We start from the raw sequence: 13,648 nt of genomic DNA on the forward strand, positions 1-13,648 counted from the left end.
TTGTATTTTATTCAAGTATAGTATTTCAGTTCATTGTGTTTATTTTACATAACTGCATACAATTCTTTGCGTTCGTTGTGATGTAACTGTATTGTCTTGTTCTCAATTTTGTCCATTATTTTTATTACATTTTTTCTGTATACAGTGTTTCATTTGATATCATATTGTATTTTGTTGCTTTGTATTGTGTTTTATTTTACTGTATGACTTTTATTGCTTTCAGCGTAATTTGACTCATTGATTCATTGTCTTGTGTGTTGTGTTTTAGTGTATTTTTGCAGTGTTTTGTGTTGAATTTGATATCCTTTCATTTAATGTATTTCCCCCGCTCCACCCTCCAATTGTACGGTTTGAATTGTAATTTGTCCTTCTGTATTATTTTATTTTTGCATTTTAGTATGAATAATTTTATATTGATTATTTGTATTTTCATTTTGCACTGTATTTCAGTCCATGTTACTTCATCGTGTCAAATATCTGTGCTTTCTTTAAATTTCCTTTTTTTGTGTTGTGTAATACGGAAGCCTTAAGCAGCCATCCATTCAAATATTTTTTTACACCATTTTCCTGTGATAACGGGATAATTTTCTAGTGATCTGGAGATAACAAACCATAGCTGAATGCAGTGGTCAGCAGGTGCATTTCTTTACAAGAATTTCAGAAGACTCTTCAGTGTCACTGGTTAGCTTAGTTGGTAGAGATCAGGACTTGTAATCTAAGGATTGTGTATTCGACTCCTGCTGTCAATGACAATCACGTTTCCCGACAGCTATTTCAAAGGTTCCAAAATAGCCTAATAAACTTGAAAGAAATAATGATTTGACATTTATCGTGATAATTATCGTTATCAAATAATATGATTTTTTTTATTGTGATAACATTTTTGTCTATATTGCACAGTCCTATGTTGGACTTAATTTTACCATATGTGATGTAATTATGGGGGTAGTAGATGGGGGTAATTATAATATTATTTATATGGTACTATTTTGCATTATGCTGTATTTTAACATATTTAGTGTCATTGTGTGCAATTGTTTGTATCTACTTAGACTTCAGTGTGATGTACTTCACCATTGTATGTATAGTACATTATTTTATGTATTTTTTATTATTATTATTATCATTATTTAATATGTGTGTCACTGTATTTTACTCACTTTCTTTGTATTACAGTTTAACGTGTTTCATTTTACATAAATAATAAAGTGAAATAAAATACAGGTGAAGAATGTAAAATGAAACACGTTAAACTGTAATACAAAGAAAGTGAGTAAAATACAGTGACACACATATTAAATCTTCACCTGTATTTTATTTCACTTTATTTCATTAAATTTATTTATTTTGATTTGTATTTGGTATGTTTGAATTTAGCTTTGTTGTGTTTACTTTTATATCGTGTTGTATTTTATCATCTTCTTCTTTTCATTGTATTTAACACATTGTTATTTTTGTGATGTGATTTTTTATTATTTTTTATTTCATTGTATTGTATTTTATATTACAGTTGTTTGTGTTATATATTTTGTCGTGTTTTAATGTATAGATATTGTGTACATTGTGCTGTTTCTCAATGTGTCCTTATTGTTTGATATTATTTTAATTTATAGTATTCAAATTTTTGTTTTTGATTATTAGATTGTATTGTTTTTGTTGTTTTTAGGATTTTTTCATTTATCACACAGTACGTAGCTGTTTATTAACTATACTGCTAATGTGTTGTAATTCATAAATTTTTTTTGTATTTTTGTTGTTGTATTTTTTTATATTTGAAGATGTTATGTTAACTTTAATTTAATTTGTTCCATTGTACTATGTTATACTCAATCTAATTTAATTTAATTCTTTTACACTATATTATTTTGTACTTTTTATTTACTTTTATTCTATTTCAATTTCATGTTATTTTATATATATTCTGTAATTGTTTTTACTAATTGTCCTATAATTTTTTTCAAAACTTTTGTTATACATTTACCTTGCATTTACTACATTGTATTTTGCTTTATTGTTCTTGTGATATCCTTTGCGCAAGCGCTTGCTAGCTAGCTACAAGGTTCGCGGAGACAGACCCGGTGCCTCCCTGTGCACATACTGTCACGGGCTCAGGTGCAGATATGACACCCCCACCCGGAAATGTGGGACATGTGGGCATGGCCCCTGAAAGGGAGAAACTAATGGCCATGGGATTACCAGATAGTGTGATCGACACAATACAGAGCACCAGAGCGGCATCCACAGAGAGGCTGTAAACTCTCAAGTGGCGTATATTTGAAGCTTAGTGTGAAGGAAGAAGCGTTCCTCCATTCCAAAGTTTTGTTGTGGAAATTCTATCATTTATTCAGGAATTAGATGCGGACTACTTTGTGTGCTTTGCCAACGCGGTTAAGGGGAAAACACTGTCCAAACAATGTCTTTCTCACTTGGTTGTGGAGGCAATTTCCTGTACGTACGCACAGAATGGAGCACAGATGCCCAGTGGGGTTCATGCACATTCCACCAGGGGTGTGCACCTGCTTCTCGGGCGTCTCTACTCACTTTCATGAAGTTTTATTGTCTGGATGTCACTCAGCCAGTACTCTCAGCGGGGAAGTGATGTGAATGACATCACAGTTCCAGCTGTCCCAGGGCCAGATTTTCCCAGTCTAGCTGCATGGGTTTCTCAGACCAAAAGGGATGGAGGCTATGAATACAACCAATTTTCCCTGAGGGATAGAAAACGTGATACCGCAACCACAGGCCACCGGTGACTAAGGAAAAGAGATTTTTTTATAGCCCCAGGGGAAGGTGGGACTTCCCTTGCCTGCAAAAGTCTCATTGGCCTTGATCCCCATACTTCTGTGTTGTATCTCGTTTCCCTCCCTCAGGGAACATTGGTTATATTCATAATCTCCAGTTTTCAGCAGCCACTAGCAGTGTTTATTTAGATTATAACCAGATGTGTGCGCATGTGCGTGCTGGAACACCGGGAGGCAGCTGCACACTACATGCTGGAAGCTCAGGTAAACTCCCGCTCCAACATTACAGTAATATTTTTATCAGCTTGAGGTTGAACTAATCCATGCTCCTGCAATATCTGCAAAACTAAATATATTGGATGAGAACGAAAACGGTTAGTGAGCTAGACGGAATATTATCAATGAGATTGTTGCCACACTTAATAACAAGTAGACCGCAGTAAATAATGCTGCTGTAATGAATGCATGTAGCATTTCTTTCTAAAGCTATTGAATGAGCAGTCTTTAAACAGGTCTCAGAATTCCTCTCATGGAATGACCTCTGTGACAGAAGCCCTAAGGTCAGCTAAAGCTGCAGCCCAGTCCTCGGTTCTTATCCTGCTTGACCTATCAGCTGCCTTTGACAGAGTCAATCCCAGGATCTTGCTATCCCCACTCTTGGCAATGGGCATCTTGAGCAAAGCACTCCTTGGGTTCGAATCCTTCCTCTCTGGGGTTCCTAAAATGTGTTGTGGTAAGGTCGGTGCTAGTGCCCCTTCTCTTCTCAATTTACACCCTCACTGGGGCAGATCCTTCTTTTGCATGGATTCTCTTACCACTGCTACGCAGATGACAGGCAACTCTCAGCTTTGTACCATTACATAATTTCTTGCAGGCTAAAATCTACACTTTGACATAATACCGGTGGTACACATGATAGCAATGTCGCGTTAGCTGGTGAAATAATGTGGAAACCCATACAACTATATTATTTTGCACCGAAGAAGAACTGCCCGCTATTAGCCTTTTGAACTAACGTTATCTAACTTGAGCCAATTAAAGCACAACATCACAATATAATTCACATGCTTTGCAGTAATGTTAGATTACCTGTCCAACAGGATGAAAGCCAACTCTGTGTGGTTCTTGTCAGTTTCAATACAAAGCCTATTTTTGTCTGTGACTCAAGCCTTTCTGATGTTGACCGTGTTTATTTCTATAGGCCTGGACTGGCGGGGGGCTTCCCATGGTGCACTGAGCACCTCTCTCCTTTTCTTTCTCTCCATTCTCGTCCCAATAATGCATGTTATTAACTGAACTTCTTCCCTTTCCCGTAGTCTTGTGGTTTTCTTGCGCCTCTCCTGTCTCCTCCTTTTGCTTTCTGCAGGTGTTTCTGGCTCTGGAGCTGTGGAGTCTGCATCTGTGGTTTCGAGTCGCCTGCTGCTACCATGTTCATGCTCGACACCCTTTGCTAGAATTGTTATTACTAGACCTATTGTTATTATTATTATTATTATTATTATTATCATTACTATAATTATCTGTACCATTATTCATGTTTAGTCTGTACCACTACCACCTTTACTGTCTGTATTTCTGTGTGGATATTGTGTTGGCGGCTCCCCACTACCTCTCTTTCTTTCTCTCTCTCTCTCTCTCTCTCTCACCCACAACCTGTCAAGGCAGATGGCCGCCCACCCTGAGCCATGGTTCTGCACCAGATTTCTGCCTCTTAAAAGAGCCTGTAAATATAAATAAATAAAAATAAATTAAATCGAGTTGAATTGAAACCGACATCAATTTGATTCTTGCCTGATGGGCTTCAGCACATACAATTTTATTGCTGTTTTTTATCTTTACATGGAGTTTGTGTTGGAGAATTACATTATCATGAGGTGAAAATATGCCACATGTACTTTTACACTGGTTACTTCCCCAAACAAAAAACTCAAATGAGGAGGGACAACTAAATCATGCCTGTATGTGTGTTGACTCAGCAGGGATGATATTACATGAGAAAAGTTGATCTATAGGAGAAATATGTGTAAAAGCAATTCTGCATAATGATTACTTTTGCTGTTACTTCAAGTACATTTTAATGCTAATACTTTTGTACTTAAATTTGATGTATGAGTTTTACTTGTAACAGACTATTTCTATACTGTGGTAAAGCTGCTTACTTAAATAGAAGGTAAAGTACTTCTTCCATCTCTGGCTAATTACAAATATTAATATAACTTAATAAAAATTTGTTTTGAGCAACCTAAACCGTCCCCGCGACCCTGTACGCAGGATAAGAGGTTGACGATGGATGGATGGATGGAACCTAAACCGTATATATGATGAATTATAATATCAATTGCACTGGCTTTGAAAATAAACTTGTGACTAGAATCGTGTTCACAGTAAACTACTACTTACATCTAAGGTTAATTCAAAAAGCTATTATCCTGACACAAATGGTGATATAGATAGAACTGATGATGCAACTAAGAACAGCATTAAACCCGTATTGCCACCTTATACTTTACATGAAAATATGTGTATAAACCATTAGTTTATTCTTTTGAATAACTGCCATTGTCAAATTAATATATTTCAATTGAAAACCACATCATGGTGTTTTTTTTGTTTGTTTTTAATAACCCATCCCTCTCACATGCACACAGTAAATAAGATTCAGTGTAAAATGTTTAATAGTGAGTAAATACATTGATATCCCTTCAAATCAAACTATTCGTTGTTTTATTACATACAAATACACAAACATTGCATATAACTGTTCATTGGTCTTTTGTAGTTAAAATGTAATGTTTTGATTTTTAGTACATATTGCTTTTATACAAATATACATACGAATATACAAGATCACAGACTTCTGGATATTTTAACAGTGTTATTAGATCCTACATCATTCATGGAAACATTCCCGTGAGATAACATAATTGGCTTGACCTTCATTTAACACTCAATAATAGTCTAAACATCATTAACAGAGACCAACATGTTTACTGTCACAGTTTTATCCGTCAGTGAAACAAAAGCTGTTGGTAGCAGTCCGTCAGGTGTAGTATGAGTGTATCTGGTCAGTGGGAGGTTCACAGGACCACATATATGAAGAGAGCCATGATGGCAGCACTGATCAGCCCAGAGATAGGAACTGTAACAAACCAGGCGATGAAGATGTTCCTGAACAGAAGCCAGTCAACTGATTTCCTGGAGCGCAGCCATCCCACGGCCACCACAGATCCTACCTGTGTTCACATGATAGAGAGGTTAAATGACTGATGTGACCATTGGCTTCATGAAAATACAATACTCTTATAACACTGAACGTAGTTGAAGTTATTATTATTACCTTGCAGTGGGTTGTGCTGACAGGAAGACCGATATTGGATGCCACGACTACTGTGATAGCTGAAGCTAGCTCAATGCTGAATCCACTAAATTGGAAGAAAATATGTTGGCACTCTTTGATTGTAAGACTGTATCAGAAATGTAGTTGTAATTGGATATACAGTAAATTTGTGGCATACCTGGAGGGTGTAATGGGTGTAAGGTCTTTGCCCATGGTCTGGATCACTCTTCGTCCCCATACCCAGAGTCCAGCGCAAATGCCCACGCCGCCATAAAGAAGCAACCAAATGGGTGTTGGTGCACTGGATGCCACAGAGCCGCTCTCATACAAAAGCCAGAGAGCCACCAGTGGACCTATCGCATTACTAGTGATAAAAATGGCTTATGTAAGTCCTCTGAATGAACAGTACATACATACATTCCTCAAAAGAAAAAACAGTCTTGCCTACCTGACATCATTCCCTCCATGAGCAAAGGAGCCAAAGCATGCAGTGAGTATCTGCAGGAACTGGAAAAGCAACGCAACAGCTGGTTGGTCGACCTCCAGTTCATCCTCTTCCAGAGCAAGGTCCTTGCCACTTTCCTGAGTCACACACCCATCCTGGACTGCACTCTCGCTGGTCACCGCTGAGCTGTAGCTGCTGTAACTGTCCACCCTCGATCTTCTCTGCAGCTCACCATCCACGTCCTTATATTTAGGATCTCCTTGAATGCCATAAATGGCCATGGTGTAGGAGGTATAGCTGTTGTTCCTCCTGATGGGCCGCTCTTCTGTATCACTGTCACCAATGCAGTCACCAACCTTAGCCATGTGAAGCTTGTGTAGCAGGTCTTTGTAAAGGCCAGAATCTTTGTGGATTGTGTGGGACCTTCCACTGTGAGGATCAGTGATCATCATGGGGCCAACAGTGCCATTCAGACCTATGAACATAAATTGTTTATTGTATATTCAGTTGGTGAACTGAAGTGAGAATTACTTGTATTTATATTCAGTCAAATAAAGCAGAATTAATAAATTGTTCATTCCAAGCCATCCATTTCTTACCATTGCTGATATCCAAGTCTTTAGTCTCCATGTCATTGTTGTCCAGATCAGCTTCCTCTGAGCCGCCAAGTTTGAAAGCAACCTTTTGACTGTTTGCTGGTGGAGCCTGGGGTTGAGGATCACAAGGTATTGAGGGCTGCTCTGGTGGTGGCGCTTTGCTGGAGTTCTTCTCCATCAGTGGAGTTTCACAGGGAGCAGCAGCAGTTCCACCTTAAGTACATTACAGTATTTAACTGAGACCAAGTATGTAACATTGTCGACAAGGTTGTTTGTGCAAGACAAAAAATGTAACTCCAAAATTTGCTATCCACCATCTAAATGCTCTATTTCCATTGTTGTTCTTGGCTACTCAATAATTGTATGCCCAATTTCAGCCAAAATAACTACAGGTGCATCCAAAAAAATTAGAAGAAAAATCTATTTTTTTAAGCAGCACCTGCACACTTTTGAAAATTATATAGTTTTTACAGCACGTTTGTCTAGTTTGGGAGAAAACACATTTTCTGTAACTAGTAGGATGTATATGAATATTCATATTTTTACAAGAATTTAATTTGGATTTGAAACCTCATGGCAAAGTTTGATGAACGCCCAGACTTACTTACTTACTAATTTTTTAGAATGTATTTTTTAATATTGAGCAAAAGGCATTTCATTAGTTTTAATTTAAAATGCATTTGATAATGAAAGTGTAAGATTAACTCACGTTTGATTTTCTTCTTGAGGCGGGGACAGACAACGAACCAAACGACCAAAGCTGTGACAAAGGCAGAGCCCAGCGAAATGCACAGTGTACCCCACCATGGCACTCTGTCAAAACCCAGCACTGTGCACACAAGAGAGAACTGTGTCTCAGATAAGACGAAACAGAAACTTAACTTTAATTTATTCACAACTGATGCTGCTCCTTGGAAAATAATGAAAAAGAAACTGTTAGTACATTCCTATACACTTCAGCCTACTTTTAGAAACACTGTTAACATCTAATAGGTCTCTGACATATTTTAGCTGCATTACCCTTATGATATCATGCAATAGTTCCAAGAAAGAAAAAACTAAATGATCATTTTTCCAAAGTAACCACACCCTTCCTGTCTCACGAGTTGTGGTCATGTGATTTGTACAAAACTATACAAAATGTCTCAACAGCCTGCTCCAATGTTTCAGTATGTTCTTACAGAAACGATATCAGCAAGAGTGCACACTCCTCCAATCAGATAGTGAGAAAGAGAACAGTCTTGCAGCCCAATGATAAAAAAATTCTTGTACTTTCACATTTCATTGAATGCTATCACAGAATTGCTAAACTGCCGTTGCTGTAACTGCCAGAGTTAGATGGCTTAATGCAGGTTAGTATGTCAATATTGAATTTTCCCTCACAGACACAACTTACCTGTTTGATCTTGTAGACAACAGTAGGTTAACAATAAATAAAAAGCCACATAGTAAAAGCAGTGGTGCTCATCATCAACATGGATGTGAAGCCAGCCACAATAGCCACAAACTTTAGCTGCATTCACAGTGTAAGAAAATGTTTCTTAAAAAATAAAATGCTGGCTGGAACAATTGTGCGGTATCAGTGTGAGAAGTGCACTCTGCTGTATTACGCTGTAATTTTGCATAGCAGGAGTTATGGTGTGTTATATTCCTTGACCCACACACACACCGGCCTGCAGCCTTCAGTGAAGGGCCCAGGCCAGTTGACTTCTCGATAAGTTCAATCCTGCAAATGAAACAAAAATGAGTGGAAATTGTCCATTTAATAGTTGTTTATTTTCATCTGCTTTAATTTAATTCTTGTTGTGTTTGGTGGCTTTAGTCTTCTGCAATCCTGTCTTAAAAAGTTTCTGAAGTTTCACTGGTATTATGTTAAAGGAAACAGTTCATCAGACAGAAATGCCAGGTTAGACATATTTTTGGGTTATGAAATAATGTCCAAACAGACCAAAACAAGAACAATCTAAAATGTTTCCTAATTTTTGCTGCCTACTTTGCCTTTAGAGGATTGTCATCAACCCTCCTCTGTGTCTCCAGTGACATTCATTCAAACCCCACCTTTCTCCGGGGATTTCAACAGCTGCTGTTTTTAAGTGTAATGCAGTAAACAAGGATCAAAGAGGCATGAGTGTAGTGTGTGGACGTGGTACTCACGAGGTGCTCCTGTAAACATGATGGAGAAGAGGTTGATGCCCATAGTGATGGCGTAGAAGATAGGAAGAGCTCTGAGGCCATTGGGTACAGGGTCAGCCTGTGGAAAATCGGTGTGTGAGCGCTCAATGAGACATGTCTGGGTCATAAGTAAAACTATTTATGAGTTCCAATGTTACTGAAACTTTAAGGAAAAGTTCCACATTTCGGGGAAATAAGCTTTCACGAGAAGATTGATATCACTCTCAATTCTGTACAGTAAATAAGAATCCAGCAGCCAGCTAACTTAACACAAAGACTAGACTGTTCAAAGGTAACAAAATTAAAAAAACAATTACTTGGATAGGACTAGTAACTTCCTGAGGTTGCCTAGCAACTGGTCCTGGCCAGTAAATACTTCAAATGACATTTTCACATTTCTGTTTTTGTACAGATTAATTAATTACTGAGCGTTAGAGGCGCTAATAGACAGATTTTGTTTCATTTGTCAGAGCCAGGCTAGCCGTTTCCAGTCTTTAGTTAAGTTAGCCTGCGGCTGCGCATAAACGCATTGCCCAAAATTTAAAACTACTGCTTTCAGTGCAATGTTAAGGTACTTGTACTTGTACTTGAGTATGTCCATTTTATACTATTTACAACTCCACATGCAGGACTTACTTGTAAGGGAGTAGTTTTAAATACTGAACAAAATTATAAACACTTTTTTGCCTCCAAAGCTGAACTCTATGTACACAAAAGACCTATTTCTCTTAAATATTGTTCACAAATCCGTCAAAATCTGTGTTAGTGAGCACTTCTCCTTTGCAGAGATAATCCATCCACCTCACAGGTGTGGCATATCAACATGCTGATCAGACAGCATGGGTATTGTACAGGTTTGCCTTAGGCTGGCCACAATGAAAGGCCACTCCAAAATGTGCAGTTCCATCACACAGCACAATGCCAGAGACGTTGCAAGTTTTGATTCAATGTGCAATTAGCATGCTGACTTCAGGAATGTCCACCAGAGCAGCAGCCCTTGAATTGAATGTTCATTTCTATAGTATAAACTGTCTCCAAAGGTGTTTCAGAGAATTTGGCAGTACATCCAACTGGCCTCACACCCACAGACCACGTGTAACCACACCAGCCCAGGACCTCCACTAGCCAGCATCTTCACTTCCAAGATCGTCTGAGACCAGCCACCCGGACAGCTGCTGCAACAATCGGTTTTCATAACCAAAGAATTTCTGCACAAACTTTCAGGAACGTCTCAGGGAAGCTCATCTGCATGCTCTTCGTCCTCATTAGAGTCTCGACCTGACTGCAACTTTGCACAGCTATTGAAGAGGAGAGGACCAACCTTCAACAGGCCACAATCAACAACCTGACCAACTCTATGCAAAGGAGATGAGTTGCACTACGTGAGGCAAATGGTGGTCACACCAGATAGGTGCAGATTGGTTTCCAGACTCCACAGGTCCCCCCCCAATACAGTGAAACTGTACATTCTTGAGTGGCCTCTCATTGTGGCCAGCCCAGCCTAAGGCACACCTGTGTAATAAACATACTGTCTGATCAGCATCTTGATATGCCACATCTGTGAGGTGGATGGATTATCTTAGCAAAAGAGAAGTGCTCACTAACACAGATTTGACAGATTTGAGAGAAATAGGCCTTTTATGTACATAGAGAAAGTCTTAGATCTGACATGACGAATGGGGGCAAAAACAAAAGTGTTGCGTTTATAATTTTGTTCAGCATATTATGATAGCGGTACTTATGTAAAGGATCTAAACTCTTCTTACACATGACTTCAAATTACACCACTAGTTAGTGTTATGATTGGGCTTACCTTGTTCAGAATGAATTTGCGAACAAAATAGAAGAGGATTCCTGACATGATGCCTGACAGCACAGGTGACAGGAACCAGGAAGCCACTTTGGATAGAAAAAGACAATTGAAAGAACATTGATTTATAAGCTTTAGCTACATTTGAATGTCAAATTTACCAGATAGTTGTCTCAAAATGTGGGAAATAACGATATAAATTCACCAATGCGCAATATCTCCATCCATTTGACCCCTTGGTGACCTCTGGCTACCATGGAGAAGCCAATTGTGGCTCCAACAATACAATGTGTTCCAGAAATGGGGAGCTTCAGGAATGATGCCACCAGCTGCCACACAGCAGAGCCTGAAGGAGAAAATTATGAGCAAGGCCTGCTCTCACAATCTGAAAATTCACTTTTCAAATGCATTCTTTATTTTATTTTCATTGCACCACTCAAGCAAATCAAAAAGGAATTTCTATGTAACATACATATGTGAACGCTTACCAAACATTGCACTAATCGATCCTGCCATCAGGACGTGTTCGGAGCCGTTGTACATCCGTACGTCAATAATCCCCTGTCGGATGGTCTCACTAACTTTGGCCCCCAGCAGCACTGAGCCCACTGTCTCAAAGATAGTAGCCAGGATGCAGGCCTGGCGCATGGTGACCACTCCGGAGCCAACTGCAGTACCGAAGGAGTTGGCCACATCATTGGCCCCCACAGAGAACGCCAGGATGAAGGCAATTATAAAGCCTAATATCAACAGCCACAAGTAGCCTGACATGTCAGACTGAGAGGCCACAGCCACGGTGGTGGCAGCAGCCAGGGTCGCTAGTGTAGTTGTATCCATGATTACTTACAATTTAATTAAATTAAAACAATCAGAATTAAACCAAGCTAATCTATTGTGGTCTGACAGTGACTTATGAGGTAATATGTATTTATAAATAAATTTATACAACAAATTGATTAAAGAACCCTTTGGTTCAGTACTAAAAGTGCTAATGGGAAGAAATGAAAATGTTTAGTGAGCTTGGTATGCAGGATTTGTCTGTAGGCTTCATCATAAAATGACAGGGTATAGAGACTGGGGAGACATCCATTGTGAAAACGAGCCTCTGATGATACACACTGCAAAAAAAACCCAGAAATACACGAGTTAGTGGTTAATACCTCTCATTTATGAGTTCAAAAACAAAGTCAAAGTTCAGTTACATATTAACAAGCTCAAAACTAGCTGACAAGACCAAACAACATGCATCATTTCGCTCTGCGGGCATGATTTAGTGTGCTGTGACAAGGGGAAGTGGTTATGATAAAGTGTTTTACCATTATTACTGGTGTGAGCCACATTCAAGTTTGGCATAAAATTGCTAGACCATAGCATTATTGTAACTCCTCCTGTCTGAGCAGGAAGAGTTAATCATTACATGAGTTGGAGTCCGTCTCAATTCACTAAAGCAGATTTTCTTCAGGCTATTCATGAAAATCCTTTTAATGACAAAAATAACTTTGGATATTTCCATAACTTATGCAATGTGTAAGTTTTAGAAGCATCAATACCCCCCCCCAAATAAGAATGCCATATTTTAAGGGTTGATTATGTAAATCAACCATATTGGACATAGGCTGTGGTACAACAGTGACTTCTCCTGACTTCACTGCAATTTACAGTGTGTTTAATCAGCTGGGGTGTTTAGGATTGGACCAATAACAGTTAATACTTGAATTAAATTAAATCCATCTATGTAATGAAACCCGTAACTGTAATTAGTTTAAGACGACTTGTCTACATGTATTTCCATTCAAACATTCAACATGTGCGTGATAGTAAAAGCCTCCAAAATTCCAGTTGCGTAGTGAAATAAATAAATCCCCTTAAAACTTGGACGTCAGAGCGAATAACTGGCCTTTGCATTCCTGCCAGTCATTTTTAACAAACTCACCATCAGTATAGAAAACATGTTAATCTCCTTAGCTGCTCTTGTATAATTCAAATGGAATGACAACAATGCTGAAAAAACTAATGAACAAGAAAAGAGTCAAATAATTTCCACTTACACGTGAGACCGAAGTGAAAGCGTGTTTGGGTCCACTGCACTGTGCGTGTCCTGCGATCAGGTGAGAACCAGCCTCAGCAGCTTTATGCAAGGCCAGAGAATGTTTTTTGTCAAAGGACCAGTCTGCAGTGTTTTGAGGATCCTGTTGGAGGTTGGTTTATATATTGAGCTGGTTGAAAACACGCCTTCTGTCATGGGACCACTGCTGCCTAAAGCTAATGTTTAGCTTGTTTGTTGGCAGGGAGGAATAATTACAGTTGTCTTTGATTATGTTGCCTTGCTGCATGTGGAACTGAAATCCCCAAATGCTGTTTTCCCCTAACCACCACGGAGACACACACATGCTTTTGTTTTGCCTAAATATATCTTCTTGTTGCTAAATAAAAATAAAAGGATTTCAGGTTGTGGTGTGTTTATGTTTTGGTTTGGTGTGGGGTTATCAGGGGTTATTATTTCATAGTCAGTGTCATATTCTCATAATATTCTTAGGTACTAAGTAT

At 38.6% G+C, this 13,648-nt stretch overlaps 1 protein-coding gene across 1 annotated transcript; it reads right to left on the reverse strand.

The window, feature by feature from the left end:
* Positions 1-5,442: 5,442 nt before the first annotated feature.
* slc20a1a (solute carrier family 20 member 1a) lies at positions 5,443-13,353 on the reverse strand. The gene is made up of 11 exons (XM_046035900.1): positions 13,150-13,353; positions 11,590-12,219; positions 11,307-11,447; positions 11,105-11,190; positions 9,274-9,370; positions 7,829-7,948; positions 7,123-7,332; positions 6,527-6,998; positions 6,257-6,442; positions 6,079-6,163; positions 5,443-5,974 (listed from the first exon to the last, which is right to left on the reverse strand). Exons 2-11 carry the CDS (start codon positions 11,936-11,938, stop codon positions 5,819-5,821), a joined length of 1,902 nt encoding a protein of 633 aa, XP_045891856.1. The 5' UTR covers positions 11,939-12,219; positions 13,150-13,353; the 3' UTR covers positions 5,443-5,818.
* Between the last annotated feature and the right edge of the window lie 295 nt (positions 13,354-13,648).

Source organism: Micropterus dolomieu, linkage group LG21 (assembly GCF_021292245.1).
Source record: "Micropterus dolomieu isolate WLL.071019.BEF.003 ecotype Adirondacks linkage group LG21, ASM2129224v1, whole genome shotgun sequence".
Classification (NCBI taxonomy): Eukaryota; Metazoa; Chordata; class Actinopteri; order Centrarchiformes; family Centrarchidae; genus Micropterus; species Micropterus dolomieu.